Source organism: Anser cygnoides, chromosome 11 (assembly GCF_040182565.1).
Source record: "Anser cygnoides isolate HZ-2024a breed goose chromosome 11, Taihu_goose_T2T_genome, whole genome shotgun sequence".
Classification (NCBI taxonomy): Eukaryota; Metazoa; Chordata; class Aves; order Anseriformes; family Anatidae; genus Anser; species Anser cygnoides.
This window is the reverse complement of record NC_089883.1, coordinates 64252-81627: the sequence shown is the minus strand read 5'-3', so window position 1 is coordinate 81627 and position 17376 is coordinate 64252. Positions and strand designations below refer to the sequence as shown.

The 17376-nt window shown below is 41.2% G+C and overlaps 1 protein-coding gene across 1 annotated transcript in view; it reads left to right on the top strand.

Annotated features, from left to right (window-relative positions):
- The window catches only part of IQGAP1 (IQ motif containing GTPase activating protein 1), a 56977-nt gene that overhangs the window by 16900 nt on the left and 22701 nt on the right, over positions 1-17376 (top strand). The window contains exons 11-18 of the mRNA XM_067003553.1: positions 5699-5783; positions 6925-7088; positions 7312-7472; positions 7981-8105; positions 11732-11895; positions 15469-15559; positions 16550-16717; positions 17107-17249. Coding sequence (XP_066859654.1) covers positions 5699-5783; positions 6925-7088; positions 7312-7472; positions 7981-8105; positions 11732-11895; positions 15469-15559; positions 16550-16717; positions 17107-17249 — 1101 coding nt within the window. The remainder of the gene's footprint in view (positions 1-5698; positions 5784-6924; positions 7089-7311; positions 7473-7980; positions 8106-11731; positions 11896-15468; positions 15560-16549; positions 16718-17106; positions 17250-17376) is intronic.

Below are 17376 nucleotides of genomic sequence, written 5' to 3'. Positions count from 1 at the left end.
TTTAGTGAATTACTTTTGAAAAGCTACAGCCAAGTAGACAAGGTATTGCATGCATTTGGATCCAGGAAAAATGCAGACAAGTCAGTTGAACAGTTACAGCAAACTAGATCTTGGGCACTGTGGTGGATACGTATGTACTTGTATGTCATAAGTAGAAAATGCTATGATGTAACTCAACAGTGGCTGCTGGAAAACACATCAGAGAGAGAGACAGCTTTTGCACTGTAGGGAGTATAGAAAAGTTTCCAAAAGTTCAGACTACATAGATAAAGTAAAAGGCTGGAGAAACGTATTTGTCCATAGGAGCTTTGAACCACAGTTTGAAGTAGAAGTAGTTAGAGAGCTGTTAGAGAGCAATTAGAGATCTGAATCTGTAGTAGGGCCTGGCAGTTTACATTGGGGTCCTGGATAAATGTCAGGTTTGAACAGACGACAAATCAGTTATGTTGAGTTCTAGAGAGTAACTATATATTTTAAGTCCTTTATATTTTACTGGTGATAAATAATCAGGTACTGGAGCTGATATTATTGTTAGTACAAGTCTTATATTGTCAGGGCAAATAGCAAACAGTGTGTGTCAGATATCAAGTAATCATATGTAATTAACTGCTGCAAGCCAAGATCACGGAACGGATCTTCCTGGAGGCAGCGTTAAGGCACATGCAAGACAAGGAGGTGATCTGAGACAGCCAGCACAGTGTCACCAAGGGCAAATCATGCCTGACCAATCTGGTGGCCCTCTACGATGGAGTGACTGCATCAGTTGACAAGGGAAGACCGACCAATGTCATCTACCTGGACTTCTGTAAGGCTTTTGACACAGTCCCACGTGACATCCTAATCTGTAAATTGGAAAGATATGGTTTTGAAGGGTGGACCATCCGGTGGATAAGGAATTGGCTTGATGGTCATACCCAGGGAGTAGTGGTCAATGGTTCTACGGCCAGGTGGAGGCTGGTGATGAGCAGTACCCCTCAGGGGTCTGTCTTGGGACCGGTGCTTTTCAAGGTCTTCATCAAGGACATGACGATGGGATCAAGCGCACCCTCAACAAGTTTGCAGGTGACACCAAGCTGAGTGGTGCAGTTGGTACGACAGAAAGAAGAGATGCCATCCAAAGGGATCTGGACAGGCTGGAGAAGTGGGCCCACCACGTGAACCGGGTGAGGTTCAACAAGTCAAGCGCAAGGTGCTGCACCTAGGTCGGGGCAATCCCAGACAGGAGTATGGACTCGGAGAACTCATTGAGAGCAGCTCTGAGGGGTTGACTTGGGGGTTCTGGAGGACGGAAGGCTTGACATGAGCCAGCAGCGTGTGCTTGCAGCCCAGAAGGCCAACTGTGTCCTGGGCTGCATCAAGAAAGGTGTGACCAGCAGGTCGAGGAGGTGGCTGTCCTCTGCTCTGCCCTCGTGAGGCCCCACCTGGAATACTGCACCCAGGTTTGGGGACCCCAGCACAAGAAAGATGGGGACCTGTTAGAGCGAGTCCAGAGGAGGGCCACAAAGATGATCAGAGAGCTGGAGCACCTCTCCTATGAAGAAGGGCTGAGAGAGCTGGGGCTGTTCAGCCTGCAGAAGAGAAGGCTCAGGCGAGACTTCCCTGTGGCCTTTCAGTGCTTAAAGGGGTCTTACAAAAAAGATAGAGGAGGACTCTTTACTCAAGTACCTAACAATAGGATAAGGGGGAATGGTCTTAAACTAAAAGAGGATAGATTTAGATTAGACATTAGGAGGAAATTCTCCAAATGAGGTCGTGTTTGACAGGGTTGACAAGCAAAGGGTGTAGCGTGATATGGATGTGAGAGACCCTACAGTCAACAAATTGGGGCTGAAGGGGCCTTATCTCTAGTGTAAGAACAGAAGTGCCAGAAGAATAATGCCATCGGGGAATCTCTTACCCTTTTCCTGGGAAGGCATCATGACTGGATGCCTCTCTGAAGTGCCTGTATACCAAAGCATGCAGGATGAGGAACAAAGAGGAGGCATTTTAGGGGTCTGTGCAGTTGCAGAGGAGCTGCAATATTACTGGGGTCACAGGTGTGGTGGGATAGGTACTAGAACTGAAGTGCTGCCACGGATTTGGATACAGGCCTGTTGGGAAGAACCGGTCAGGATGATGATGACCACCGAAGAGCAGATCATGCCTGACAAATGTGGTGGCCTTCTACGGTGGGGTTTACAGCATTGGTGGGTAGGGGAAGAGCAACTAACATCATCTGCCTGGACTTGTGCAAAGCATTTGACACAGTCCCGCATGGCATCCTTATCTCTAAATCGGAAAGACATCGATCTGATGGATGGACCACTTGGTGGGTAAGAAATTGGCTGGGTGGTTGCACTCAAATTGTTGTGGTCAACAGCTCAGTGTCCAAGTGGAGATCAGTGATGAATGGTGTTCCTCAGGGGTCGGTACCAGGACAGGTGCTGTTTAACATTTTTGTCAGCAACATGGACGGTGAGATCGAGTGCACCCTCAGCAAGTTTGCAGATGACACCAAGCTGAGTGCTGTAGTCGATATGACAGAAGGAAAGGATGCCATCCAAAGGGACCTGGACAGGCTGGAGAAGTGGGCTCATGTGAACCTGATGCAATTCAACAAGGCCAAGTGCAAGGTCCTACACCTGAGTCGGGGCAATCCCAAGCACAAATATAGGCTGGGTGGAAAACAGATTGAGAGCAGCCCTGAGGAGAAGGACTTGGGGCATTGGTTGATGAGAGACTAAACACAAGCTGGCAGTGCGCACTTGCAGCCCAGAAAGCCAACCGTATCCTGGGCTGCATCAAAAGAAGTGTAGCTAGCAGGTTGAGGAAAGTGATTTTCACCCTCTGCTCTGCTCTTGCGAGACCCCACCTGTGGCCCTTTCCAACCAAAACCATTCTATGATTCTATGAGGGGGAGTAACACTTTAAGTGAGAGATTGTCTTGAAGGGCAAGGAGCTGTTCCTACGGAGGGATGATGTGCCAGTCAAGAATTTACTTGTCAGGGTAGCAGGCAGACCAACATGTATGACATGGGTGTATGCTGCAGACTGTCTCATGAGGCAGGATTAGGTGAGGCCCTGTACAGACAACTGGAAGATGCCTTGTGTTTGTAGGTCTGAGTCCTCATGGGGGGCTTTAACTGCCCCATATCTGCTGGAAGGCCAACACAGCAGGTAACAAGCCATCCAGGACGTTTCTGGTGCGTGCCAGTGATAACTTCTTGGCATAGGTAACTGAGGAGTTGATGAGGGTGGGGGTGCTTTGCTGGTCCTAATACTTACAAGAAAGAAGCGGTTGGAGGTGAGGTCAGCATCCTCCTTGGATGCAGTGACTATGAGACAGAGAAGACAGAGTTCAGGATCCTGAGAGGACGGAACTAGGTAAAAGGTGGGATCACAGCCCTGGACTTCAGGAGAGCCTGAAGACCTTTCTTGGAACTGCTTGGAAGAAAAGCACGAATATGGTCCTGAAAGAGAGATCTAGGAGAGCTTACTGATTTTTCAAGGCTCATATCCTCCAAACTTGATAATGCCTGTCCTGCTGAGCAGGAAGCTGAGCGAAAGTGACAAGAGGCTCTAGTCTGGATGAACAAGGCACTTTTGAGAAAATTCAAACAAGGAAAAGGAAGCACCCAAGAGGATGAGGATGGAAACATGGTCACGTGACTCAGAAAAAGTACAGAGATGCTGTCTGAGCATGAAGGGGCAGGGTTAAAGGCAAAGCCCAGTGGAGCTGAGTCTGACCAGGAGATGTTGAAGGGCAACAAGAAGTACTTGTACGTTGTAGAAGTACTGTGTATTTATCAACAGCAAAAGGAAGACTAGGAAAAACTTGGGACCCCTGCTGAATGGGGCAGGGGAGCAGCTGACGGGACACAGGTTGCAGTAGTGAATGCTTAAACAGCTTGGACAAGTGAGCTGGTGGGCTGCGTTCATGAGTGCTGAGGGGAGCTAACCAGTGTGATTGTGAGGCTAGTCTCAGCAGTCTCTGAAAGTTCATGGACACTGGGGGTGGTTCCTGAGGAACAGAGAGTGAAAGTCCCTCTTATAATCGAGAAGGGCAAGAAGGAGGATCTAAGGAATTGCAGGTCTTGTCAGCCTCACATCAGTCTCTGGGAAGGCGATGTAGCAAATAAAACGGTTCATCTTTACATGTTGTGATGTTGTTTGTCTTTACATCTTCTCTTCAAATATTTATATGCTCTGATACATCAAATATTTTTATACATTGTTTCATTTTTTATAATACATATAACAGATATATTATTTATATTTTTTTTTCAGGAGCAGGACTGAATGCACTTGCAGTGCAAGGTGTATGGGAGCTGATTTATACTCCCACTTTGGATGGGGTCTGCATAGAGCTTATTAGGATGTACTTTTCTGCTAATCTAATGCGTTCCATTCCCTGAACCTCCTCAATGTCAGTCTGTGATCAGTAGATTAGCCTGTGTATGTAATACTTCTCTTCTATAGAATGTTAAAGTTTTTTTTTGTTTGTTTTTTTGGAGAGCAGCTTTTTAGTGTTTAGAAGGATCCCTCAATCTAAAGGGGATACAACAGCAATTCATAGCTACTCTTGAGTTATTTATTTTTATAAATGCCAGTTTTGTTTGGTGAACAGCTAAATGATGTTCCTCAGAATAATTTCTTAAAGTGAATGTCCTGCTTTGGGATGCTCTTTCAAGCAGTTAGTCTACTGCTATGCTTTGCTAGTGTTTCTTATTTGGGATTCTGCACGAAAGATGAAACTGAAGGATGTTATGTGTGTTGCTGTTACACCCTTCTGTGGGTGTAATAGGACTTAGTTCAGCAGCTGCTGCTATTCAGAAGATTTGTCGCTTATCTCTGAAGAAAAAAAGAACTTCGCAAGTGATGTTTATTGGGAGCTACAATTCAGATAGGAAAAAAGTTGGGCTTTTTTGAAGTCCTACCAAGCACTGGTGTGGCAGAAACTCTCCATAGTTTTCCAAACGTATCTCTAGGGATGAAATAGGACCGGGAAGGTTTTTACCAAATGTTTTAGTCATTGCAAAACCAAGATTCAGCTGTTTTCTAAACTTCAAAGTCAGATCGCATGCTCTTCCAGAAAGTAGTTGAAAGCTCTTATTATATAAATGTGGTCTTTGGTGCTTCTGGACAGAAATCTTTACTGTGTGAACTGTAATGAAGGGTTATGGCCTGTATAGGTAGTACCCAAGTTACTCTGTCCATCCTGCTCCACAGTTTCATTTTCTGTTTTTATTCATGTGATACTGTATAGTCCAAGAAGCATCACATATAAGCCAAAAATGGATATTGTCTGGTTTTGACATTCATATAGCTCTTTCACTGTTTGGAGGTAAAATGGAACATGAGTTAACATGTACGTTCGTGGCAAGCTACACAAATACTAACTTGCCTGCAGCACACAGCTCATACAGAAAATCTTTTCCCCGCAAAGTTGTCTCCTTTGTCTTACTTGTTTCAAAATATTTGGAAGTGGGGTCTTGCATTTAATAATTGTTGTTTTCATGGGACTGCACTTCTAAAAGGGATCAGGTTGTACAAATGTACTCTTTCAGCATGGAACTGAGAATCTGTTGAGTGTTTTGTCTCCTGAACGCTTGTGGCAGTCTTTGTACAAGGAAAAGCTGCCTTTTTTTTTTCTTTTTGCAGAGCTTTTTGAAGTGAATGAGCTGACATTGTTTCACTCTCCCAATTTGTTTTTTCTCAGGCTGGCCTTACAGGTCTTCTGCAAAAGGAAGAGTTGCAGTTGGGAGTGGATGCTGCTAACAGGGCAGCACAACAATATCAGCAAAGTAAGGAGCAACAGAAATTACTGCAGCAAAGTAGCTGTGGAATGTCATCAGAGGGATGAGAGCACAATATTTGTGTTTATGTGGAGATACATCAGGTTTCTTTCAGACCATTATGAATGTTCTTTAAGTACTTTAAAAATAATCATGACAACTGTCTCTAGTGCCTATTATCCAGCTATTAAAATACTGCTGGAGAAAACAGCACATTAGTTGAAACACTAAGGAACATGGAACTTTTACATCCACCTTAAAGAACGTCTTTTCCAGGCAGTTAGTATTAATGTTGTTTTATGGATCTATGAAGGAAATCTGGATTACTGCGTGAGGTGTGAAAGCTAGGTTACCTATTGACCGTTGATGTAAGTCTTACTTGGTTTGAGCTACAGAACTTCAGCTGTTTTTGTATGCCTAGTTGTTTCTAAATACCAGGTAGCAAATGAAATACAGATCACAATGGCTGACTGTTTTTTGATCAGTGCTTCTGACATCAGGTAGAGCTCTCTTCTGGGGAAGAACGTTCAGTTTTGGCTGTGCAAGAGCAAATAATTCAATTTGTAATATGTAGAAAGAAGGCTGCTAGAGGCATGGGTACGGAGAGTTTAGATTACAAGGAAATAGTGAATGTCTAATAACTAGGAAGCTACCTTCAAAGTATCTTACTGGTTCAGCATAGAGCTTGGCATTTGCTTATCTACTTGTGCTATTTTAAAGTTAGCCAAAGTGCATCTGCTATCGAGTGCTTGTTACTTCCTTGACCTGTATAGACACAGGAAGGAAAAGTCCTTATTAATCACCCATGCAAAAACTTGGCAATTATGAGGCTTCTTGTCATCAAAAGACTGATTTGGTGAAACAGTCCTCTGAGAATCAGGCAAAAAGGTGGACTGGTTTTAAAAATAAGTCTTGTTTTAAAAATGTGTCTTATTTGAAAGAAGGCATTATGTAGTCTAGTTGTTTGCAATAATGGAAGATTAACTGGGGAAAGGGCGGATCACAAAGCTTCACTCATTTCCTGCCACTAAGGGGTTTACTCTTTTTTGTGAAAGGGATCTGATAATTAAGTAGAATAAAAGCGCTGCCATTACTGGAGACTCACCTGTCTGCTTTCCTCATTCTTTTTGCTATCTCTTGGAATTTCTAGGGCTGGCAGCAGTGGCCAAAATTAATTCTGCAATTCGAATGGGTGATGCTGAGAAGACTGTGGCAGAAATGATGAATCCAGAGGCCCAGTTACCAGAGGTTTATGTATTTGCTGCAGCTCTTTACCAAAGGGAGCTGTCCACCTTGCAGCAACAGAGTCATGAGGTAAGTAACGTTCTCTCTTCTGGAAATTGATATGCATCGCTAGATCTACCTTGTCTGTTTCATTACATGTGCCTGTCTTCAGCATTCATGGAACTGTATTGATACTTCGTCTGTTCTGATATGATGTTTAATCCCTAAATCTTGAGCTATTTAGCACTTCAAGATTCTTCAAGCAATAGTTCGTGAAGAGAAAGTAGAATTAATTTGTCCTCTCTGTATGCAGGGTAACCTCACACATCCAGAATTATCTGTTGCTGTAGAGATGCTGTCTTCTGTGGCCCTGATTAATAGGGCTTTGGATTCAGGGGATGTGAATACTGTGTGGAAACAACTGAGCAGTCCTGTCACGGGGCTCACAAACATTGAGGATGAGAACTCTCAAAGGTGGATATTTCCAAGAATCGTGTCTGTCCTTGATGTTACTTATATTTTGTGATTTTTTTTTTTCTTCTTACACTTTAGACTCTTTCATTACTTACTACAGTATTCATTTCTTCTCTGTTGGCACTTGTATCTTCTCTTCGAAATAATCGTTTCTTACTAGTCGCATTTCTGTGCTCTCTTGAAGCTTTCTCATGATTTCAAGTTAAAGGCACGTTCTGATACTACTGGGTTGTCACTGACACTAGGCTAGCTCACCCACAGTGTTTTTTTTTGCCCTGGACCCTCATTTAGTGTTTTAGTGCTTTTTTTAATTATTTCACACTTGGGCTGGACATCTTTCACACAGGCTTTCCTCTTTATCTTCTTCCCCCTTTTCATGTTTGCTCCAGTTTCAACCCTTGTGTTCTCTGTCCATTTTGTGTTCAGTTCTGTCATGCTGTCTTGTGTGTTCCCTGGCTAGCTTTTCATAACATAACACTTAACGGTTTTGGTTTTTGTTCTTTGATAGATACATTGATGATTTGATAAAGCTGAAATCTCAAACACGTACAGAGGGAAATGAATTTATCACGTGGAATGATATCCAGTCGTGTGTGGATCGTGTGAATTTAGCTGTGCATGAAGAACATGAACGTAAGTTTTCCTTGATTCATACTAGGCTGATCCTAGATCATAAGGTGTGCCAAAAGTGGGGGCATGCCAACACAGAAAGTTGTTGATTGGCTTATGGTTGAGCAATACATTAGACATCTAGGAAGATATGAGCCAGATTTTGTGGTCTGTGATAAAGGGGTCTTGACAGCAGAACTGTTGATGGAGAGATTGGGCATCCAGGAGCTTTTCTGGTATTGAAAACTGTTGTCTCCAAACACCATGTTAATCTTTCCAATCCAAATTTTTACCCTTTAGTTAGGAAAATATGCGATCTGCCCTCAGTATCTAGGATTAGTCCAGAATCTGTATTCAAATGTTTTGGCTTAAAAAGCCAATTTTGCCATTGAAAGTACCTAAGTTCCAGATGTTGCAACCCAAATCTCAAGTTAGAATTGAAATGGAGTGTGCTGATCTTTTAAGAGCTTAATTGTTTTGTTTACATCTAGTTCTGTAAGGAAATTAGAAGCTTTCATTTTCTGTTTTAAGGCTGTGTATGACCAATAGTTGTTACAGCCAGGGACTGTAAAACCTGAAATGACTGATAAATGACTTTCTGACTTTAAAAAAAAAAAAAAAAAAAACCTTTCCTGTTAATATGAACTAATTGTACATAATCCATAGAAATTCTAAATATATGTATCAAGAACGAGTACCAGATTTCTTAAATACTCATAAAGTAAATTCCTGTTACAAATTGAGAAATGTAAATGGGTGTTAACCTAACTTGTATTTCTTGTATAACTTCTACTTCCGCATTTTCCTCGTTTCTATTTTTAAATGGTCTTTATGGTAATAAGTGTCTTTTAGCAGTGATGAAAGACTGGGACTGAGTGTAATAAAAATTTCAGGTAAACAGAGAATTGGGGTAATTCTCCTTTCTCCAAGAAAGTATTAGTTGACTTAAAATCTGGAGCAAAGATACTGAAGTTTTTGAAAATAGCACAATTAAGCAGACTTATTCTTAGGTAACTCCTTGTGCGGTTCACTACCAAATAGCTTAATTTTCTATTAATTGCTTTCAGTTTCATTAAGGGACTGTGATTTTTTGGTATGACTAGTACTGAAAACCTTGCAAGTAGTAAAACATTTACGTTCAAGCCATCTTTGTAATATTTAGTTTAAAGCCTTCTTTATGTGTTGAGGGGAGAGGTTTGTCACAAGCATTGAGGTGAAAATTAAGTTCATCAGTGTACACTGAGACAAACAGTTACCCTCTGCCACTGTTTGTTGCGTAGCTGATGAGCTGTCTCACCTCAAAAGACTATAATCTAGAGAGGGTTAAAATTTAATTTCGGAGCTTGCTATCTTGATTAACTTACTTCCTGGATCTCCAAATAGACACTGTGTTTCCTGTTCAGGTCAAACGAGTAATTATGTGGAAACCAAAATAACAGGGACCCACATGAGTGCATGCACACACCAAAATGTTAATTTCACAGTGTCTTAGGTCATGTAGTCCAACACCGTACTTATAACACTCCTATACCCTGTAAAACAACAACAACAACAAAAACAACAAAAAGTGCAAAAAATACAGTAATGAGATAAGATGTTCTCCTGGGGAGTTTCTCAGTTCTTTCATCTGTTTGTGTTTCATACGTGCCCTTATGCAAGGATACTTTTATCTCTTATCTGTGAAGAAGTTAGTCTGAGAAAGTCCTCAAGCCATACGACCTTGTATTTTTCCCTTCTACTATCCTGATAAATGGTTTCAAATTCAAAAATGTTTCATAGTGAGGAGTTAAAACATATTGTTGTTCCATGGAGTAGTCTTGTCATGCCCATATTAGCTAACTAATCGAAGATGATTACTGCTTATCTTCCGTGCCCTTTCCTAGGTCAAAGAGTTACCGTATCTGCTTTTCTTCTGTCCTCTTGAGATCAAGTAGTCTCAATATTCTTGGGTGTGTGTGCTGTTTTTAAATAAAGGGTTCCCCCACATCCTTCCAAGCACTTGTAGGGAGAGAATTATCTTTAAAGATGTATATGTACCTAAAGTATATGTACGCGTTGTAGAAGGTCGTAAAAAGTCTGTACTGGTCTGCCTGGGTCAACAAGAAGGATGTCAATTTAAGAACAGAAAGAATCCTAATGGTAGTTTTGTTCCTCTACAAGCTAGAGCTCTGTCAGTAATACAGGAAAAGAAGACTTAGTAAATACTAAGTAGTTCTGTTTGGGGAAAAGCAGATGATAGTCATATTGTGATGATAACAAAGTATCTTTCATTTTGGCATTAACTAAAATGTTTGATAACCTGATCATTATTGCTGGACATCCTAAAAGTAGTAAGTGCAGACAGTTTGTGTTCTGCATTTCTAAAAGATCTCTTCCCCCAACTAAATCTATGCCAGTGTGGAAACTGAAACTAGAAAAGGTAAAGCAAGGAACAAGTCCGAACAGGTCTGATAGATAATTATAATGTAATTATAATAATTTATTAACTGTTTGAGACAGCTTACTGAGAATTCTGCATAATGCAGAATCCATCACAATTTTACTGAAGATTGCAATCAAATTATTCCCTAGATATGTCCAAAGAGACAGCAAATCTGAAAGCTAGTCAGACTAGGCAGACTCTTGGTTTTGACCCTTGAAGGTCTCAGTGGGTATCCAGTAATGCTTTTGACTCCGTATTTATCATCTGTTTTTGTGCCTATTGCCATAGGAACTACATTCTAGGTAAAAAGTCATCTGAAACATGGTTATATCTGATGATAAAGACCACGTATTTTGAAGTTCTGGGATATGTGTCTTTGTGTCATTCTTGAAACGTTTTTGTAAAGTACATCTCTGTGGCTTAAAGGAGATCCAAGTTGAAATGGTGCTTTTTGACAGAAACTATACCATCATTTTAGTGATCCTGGTTCTTGTAGTGTCCTCAGTGTGTATTTTTCCTTAATTTTTGCTCCATCCAAATAGCAGCTCTTATCCTGAAATGGTCTCTTTTTCACATAAGTTTTTGTTTCACGATTCTCTTTCTGCATTGCAGAAGGAAAAGGTTTGATCTTTGGATACATTAACCAAATTTGGAAATCCCCACTCTGAGCTCTTCACTTTCTTCTAAAAGATCTTTGGTCTCCATCAATCATTTTTTGATTGATTTGAATTGACACTTCTTTGAGCAGGGAATTAAATCAGGTGATCTGTAGGTGTCCATTCCAACCTAAGTTATTTTGTGATTTACAGGAGATGGTTGTTGTAGAAATGGCATGTATGATGCAGGCTTTGTTCTCATTTAGCTAACTATAAGATATTTGTGTATGTCTATTTTTATTTAGCTGAACTGTAAACTTTGCTTGAGAGCACCCACATCTCTGATAATACGGCTAATAAATGTTTAATAAAAATGATTTCTAAAATATGAAGTTACTGTATTTTTAAATGGTCTTCCATGCAAATCTTTAGCTTCATGTTAAGATTTCTTTCTAAAGAAGCAAAGTAGTCTTGCTTTCTTTACCAGTAGAAATATCTTCTGTTAAAGATGTTGCGATTCTCAGCTGGTATCTGGTTTAGCACTATAATAGCCCTTTTCTTCTGAAGCACAGCTTATGATTATTGTAAAGAAAAGGATCTTTTTATTTCTCCCCCTACCCCTTTCTCAATAGGGATTTTGGCAATTGGTCTTATCAATGAGGCTCTGGATGAAGGGGACACCAAAAAGACGCTACAAGCCTTACAGATTCCTGCAGCAAAATTGGAAGGTGTAGCCCCAAAGGTAGCTCAGCATTATCAGGACACCCTACTTCGGGCCAAGAGAGAGAAAGCACAGGTAAGTGCAATTAAATACATCTCTCAAAAAAGCTTTTGCATCTACGTAGTGTGCGTATGGTGGGTATTCCTGGTCCTGAAAGCCAGGAAACAAAAATGGAAATGGAGAGCTGGGCACTCTGCATGCTGTCAGCTGATCTTACCCAGTCAGCTTGGATCTTTCTATATTAGAGAAAGAGATATACAGCCATAAGACATGAATTTTCACAACCTACAGAGGTGGGCATAAAGATACTAACTGCTCAGCTAATCCCAGGTCCAGAATGAGATATGTATCTCATTTTTGGAGATACAGTACCTCATCTTTTCCTTTGTTTCGTTTTGCGAGGAGACCACGTTTATTCTAGTAGGTCTGAACTTTTGAATGTAAGTCTCCTGCAAGCTTATATATTTTTAGTATTCCTCGTTAAACGTGCATGTAGGCATACTTACATAAGCCAAAAAGTTTCTGAAAAAAAAAAAAAGGTAGGTGATGAATTGGGGACGGGGGGGAAGCAAAATACATGCTACTAGCAAAATGTATTTTGATGCCTGTCATTCACTTGGTGACACTTCAGTTGCTAAGCATCCTCAATGCTAAGGATTTTTTGAGCGCTAGTTTATCTTACTTGTGAAGGACTTCTGCCTACTTGTATGGAGTTGCCACTTCGAGTAACTGACTAATGTCCAAGTAAAAACGGAGAGAGGAAGATTGATCTCATCTTATTAGTTTAGGAAAGAGCATGACACTGTGTGTGCATACATGCTACTGATTTTTGAGTAGTATGGATGGGATCCTGATCCCCCCCCCCTCCCCCCCCCATATTTACAAAGAAGTAGCAGACTTGCTTGCTTCCAGTGGCCTGAGAGTGTTTAATTTTTTCTGCTGTGCAGCTCATTGCTCTAATTTCTGTGCGGAATTTAGCACAGTAGGGACTAAGATCATATTGTGGTGAACATGGTGATTTGGGTGTTTAGGTTTTTGTTTTTTTTTGTGACTTAGTGTAAACATACATGATGACAATAGCTGAAAACTACACATTGGTGATGAAAATCATTAGCAGCTTCCTCAAGGGCCCTGAAAGGGTTAATGTTCTTCAGGAACACATTTTGTGCTGAAGCATTTCCTTCTGCTGAGTCAGAATGAAATAACAAACTCTTTTTATTGTGCACTTAAGCTTCTGCCAGGCTGGGCTGGTAACTTCAGTTGGCGTGAAATTACCTTATTTAGGCATATGTTCATTTTAGAGCTCCTCCCAGCAGCATGGCAGTAATTTCAGAAATTGAGATCATACTACAACGTAACATTGTGGGGAGAATTAATCACTATCCTAGGTTAACTCTTACTAACTGGTGATTTCTGAACCTTGAGGCTGAGAGGGATTATAGCTCACCACGAGACATTCTTCAGTTGCTTGTGTGTTAGGGGCACATATTATGATGCATATTTATCATGTGATGAGTAGAGAGAGACAGCATCAGTCCTGTATTAAGTTATGCTGTGCATGCCCTCTGAAAGCCTGTGGTAGGAAATGCATAGAAAAGCGCTGGGTGGTTCTGATGGTCTTTGGGTTGATGACTCTGCAAGTAGAGATTACAGTTAAGGAAATTGTTTCTTTGATTGACCCCCACTCCCTGGGTAGGAATTTCTCTGTTGCTGAGGCTGTCATGGGACTGTCTGAGCTTTCAGATAAAATTAGCCTGAGAAAGAGATGTTAGTCTGTAGAAGGGAGTGTCATTATGTATGTTGGTTTCAAACCACAACGGTGAGGAAAAAATGTGGAGGGTACGTGTAAGGAAATGTTCATTTTCAGTCTGGGCCTAAAACTCTTGAACGCTCTAAGTAGTGGCTCTTTTGTGCAACGTTGATGATTATTCCATATCAGAAGTAAATGTTTGCTGTGTTCCATTTATACATAGTTGTTAGAGTGATAGCAGTTTCTTCTTAAGATTTCTTTCATGACTACCTACATGAAGCACCAGCAGGTGGGGAGAAACTACGCTTGGAAGTTACTGGATCGTTGTTCATTATGTATATTTTGGTACTTGGTAGGCACTTGTCTTTTTCTTCTAAAGTTTCTGCATGTAATAGTTGATTGGATTTCTTCAAATCACAGCCAAAATAAAGGATATTGTATGATCAATACTCCATAATGAGCAAGCTGTTAAAACAAAGACTTAAAACATGCTTTTACTACTGTGCGTTCACACCTAGCTGCAATATGTACAATGCTTTTTGGCTTACTCGTGCAGGCGTGCAAACTTTTGTGGACAGGGACAAGAATAGCCTGATGCAGCATTAGTTACCTGAGACTTTTTAGCTACTATGCATGTGTGTGCATTGGCACCTTCATTTTTTTTCCCCTCAAAGAATACTTCGCAGATTTCATCTGTAGAAGGACTAACTTGTGTTAGTCTATGCTGAGGTCCACCCAGCTAGAAGACAGCTTTGCAGAAAAGGACCTAGGAGTCCTGGTGGACATCAAGTTGAACATGAGTCAGCAGTATACCCTTGCTTCTAAGAAGGCTAAGAGTATTCTTGGCTGCGTGAGGCAAAGTATTGCCAGCAGGTCAACAGAGGTGATCCTTCTTCCCTACTCAGCATTGGTGAGGCTGCCCCTGAAGTACTGTTTCCAATTCTGGGCCTCCCAGTACAGGAGAGACATGGACATACCGGAGGGAGAATAACATAAGGCCAACGAGATGCATAAGGGTATCGAGCGCTTCTCAAGAGAGTGCTGGAACTTTGTAGACTAGAGATGAGAAGGCTCAGAGGGGGAATCTCATCAGTGTATATAAATACCCAAAGGGAGATGGAGCCAGGCTCTTTTCACTGGCACCTGTTGCCAGGACAAGAGACAGTGCACAAACTAAAGCACAAGACCATCTAAACATCAGAGACAGTGACTGAGCACAAAGAGAGGTGGTAGGCTGTGGACGTGGTCTACTTGACCTCAGTAAGGCTTTTGACACCGTTCCCCAAAGCACAAGAGGTTCCATCTAAACATCAGGAATTACTTCCTTAGTGTGCACAGGTGACTGAGCTTGTGACAGAGGTTGTCCAGAGAGGTGGTAGAACCTTCTTCCGTAAAGATCTTCAGAAGTTGTCTGGACGTGGTCCTGGGCAACCTGCTTGAGCATGGGGGCTGGAACAGATGACCTGCAGAAGTTCCTTCCAGTCTAAACCATTCTGTCATTTTTGTGTTCCTTGGAAAGGCACATCCTCTCAGCAAATAAGTCTTTAGGATTAACAAGTACAGATTCCTCTGTCTTGAGTTCCCTTACCTGTCCTCTGCTTATCAGAGGTCATTGCCATTGACAAAATTCCAGGGTGCTTCTGTTTCCTGGTAATAGTTTTTGAATGGGAGGAGGTATTGAGTCTGGTAATGCTGTAGTCTAGTTGTCTCTGCTAGTCACAAATGCACATGATGTCTGTGCTAAAATTGGTTAGAAAGATACTGAAGTGCTTCTTATTCCCTATGAGACTGAAAACTACTGTATTGGCTATTGCTCAGTACAGAATATTTCACTTTGCAAAACTAGTGATACTTTTCTCTTCATGCTGTGAACTCTTTCCTCATCATATTCTCTTCAGGACACTCAGGATGAAACAGCTGTACTTTGGCTAGATGAAATTCAGGATGGGATTCATAGGGCCAACAAGGACACAGAGGAGTCCCAGAGATGTAAGTATTGTGGCAAACACTGCAACTAATCCCATTATCAACCAAATAATGGTCACCTAAGGAAAGGCTGAGAGCTAGAATGTCATGGGAATGTGGCAAAGGAAATTAAAATGCATTTGTGTTCTTCAGGTGTAGTAATTTTTCTTTGAAGAATGTATGTCATGTTCTTTAAATGGTACATTTATTCTGTCTTTTTTGGGGGATATACCACTTCTCTGGTTTTGCATGTGACCATGTTACTTCAATGGGGGAAATACCTATCGAATCTCTATCGCATTATTTGACATTCTCAGCTAATTGTGTTTGTCTGTGGTTGAGTAGTTAGGCGTGAGGATGTTCATGTGCAACGTTTAAATGGTATTTTTCTGGTGCACGTTAGCGTTTGTGTGTTATACTGTTGTCTTGTCTCAGTTCTATGAAGTATCTCTCAACTACCTCGATTTTTTTCCCAAATACAGACAAAAATACACATCGGTGATGTCTGCTTTTTGCTCTTTAGTGCAGCTGGCGGGTGGACTGGTCCACCTATCATTACATCCCACTAGAGACGGTACTAGTCATAGCAAAGGCCCCTTTTGAGTCAGTTAGGCATTGTGATTGAGCTCTGTCAGAGGATGCTGTCTTAACTGAAACTGTTGTCAGGGTAGAGCTCAGTGGAAGGATGGAACACTGTGTTGAAGAGAAATATTGTTGATAAATCAGCACCATACTAGGACTCAGAGTCCAAAAATCCTGGGCTGTCAGGCACCGTACCATGTATATATAGCTGGATACTCCATACTAAAAAGACCTCTATTCTGCAAGTTGTCTTGTAGATTTTTAATCTATAATTTGTATTTATATACATATGTACAGCTGAGTATTTGTGTACACACACGCTAACTGTTTCTGTGTGCGTCTGTTGCCTTGCTCTATTCTGTTGTTTTGTGTTTGCTGTGAGTCACTAAGCCCTTGAATGCCAAGGTAACCTGCTTCCTTGTGTTGTCAAAGTTTCCTTAGGAATTCTGGCCATTAATGAAGCAGTAGACCATGGAGATGTTGGCCATACCCTGAGTGCCTTGCGTTCACCAGATGTTGGGCTATACGGAGTCACTCCAGAATGTGCTGAAACGTACCAGCGAGAGCTGGCAGAAGTAAAGAGAAGAAAAATGGCAACAGGTGAATCACAAATAGCTAACTGTTAGCACAATAAATCCAAAATTATTGCATGCAGAATGGAAACAAGATGGAAAAAAAGCCTGTAGGGAGAAGTCTTGTGTTATGGGTGTCTTGTTGCTGGAGTCTTGTGTTATAGGAAATTGAGTCTACTTCATAAACTAAATTAAAAAAAAAAAAAAAAGAGAAAAAGTAAACAGGGAAATATCCTCTACTTGTAGAATGTGTTGTGCTTAGGTAGTTCTTGTATTAGTTCCTTAGGGTCTCAGACATTCCTTCTCTTGCTTGGAGGAAGAAACAACTGTATACGTTTATTTCCTTATTGTAATATTTGTGTATGGGAAAGGTAAGACATGTCTGGTTTTGACACTTACACTAGTTTCTGCTTTTAGGGGGCAATGGCAGTGAATGGGTGAAACTCTGGGTGAGAGGAGGCTATCATTATTATCATAACCTGCGGACCAAAGAGGGAGGATGGGATGAACCAGATGGATTTGTGCAAAATGACACACAACTGTCACGGGAGGAGATACAGGTAGGGTAGAAAACATGCGCTATTTTTCTGAAAAGTTGAAGTTCCCACTGTTCCAGTCCTTAATGCAACTCTTAAGAGGTAGTTTCAATGCAATAGTAATGTTAACGAGCTTTGTAACTCATTTAGT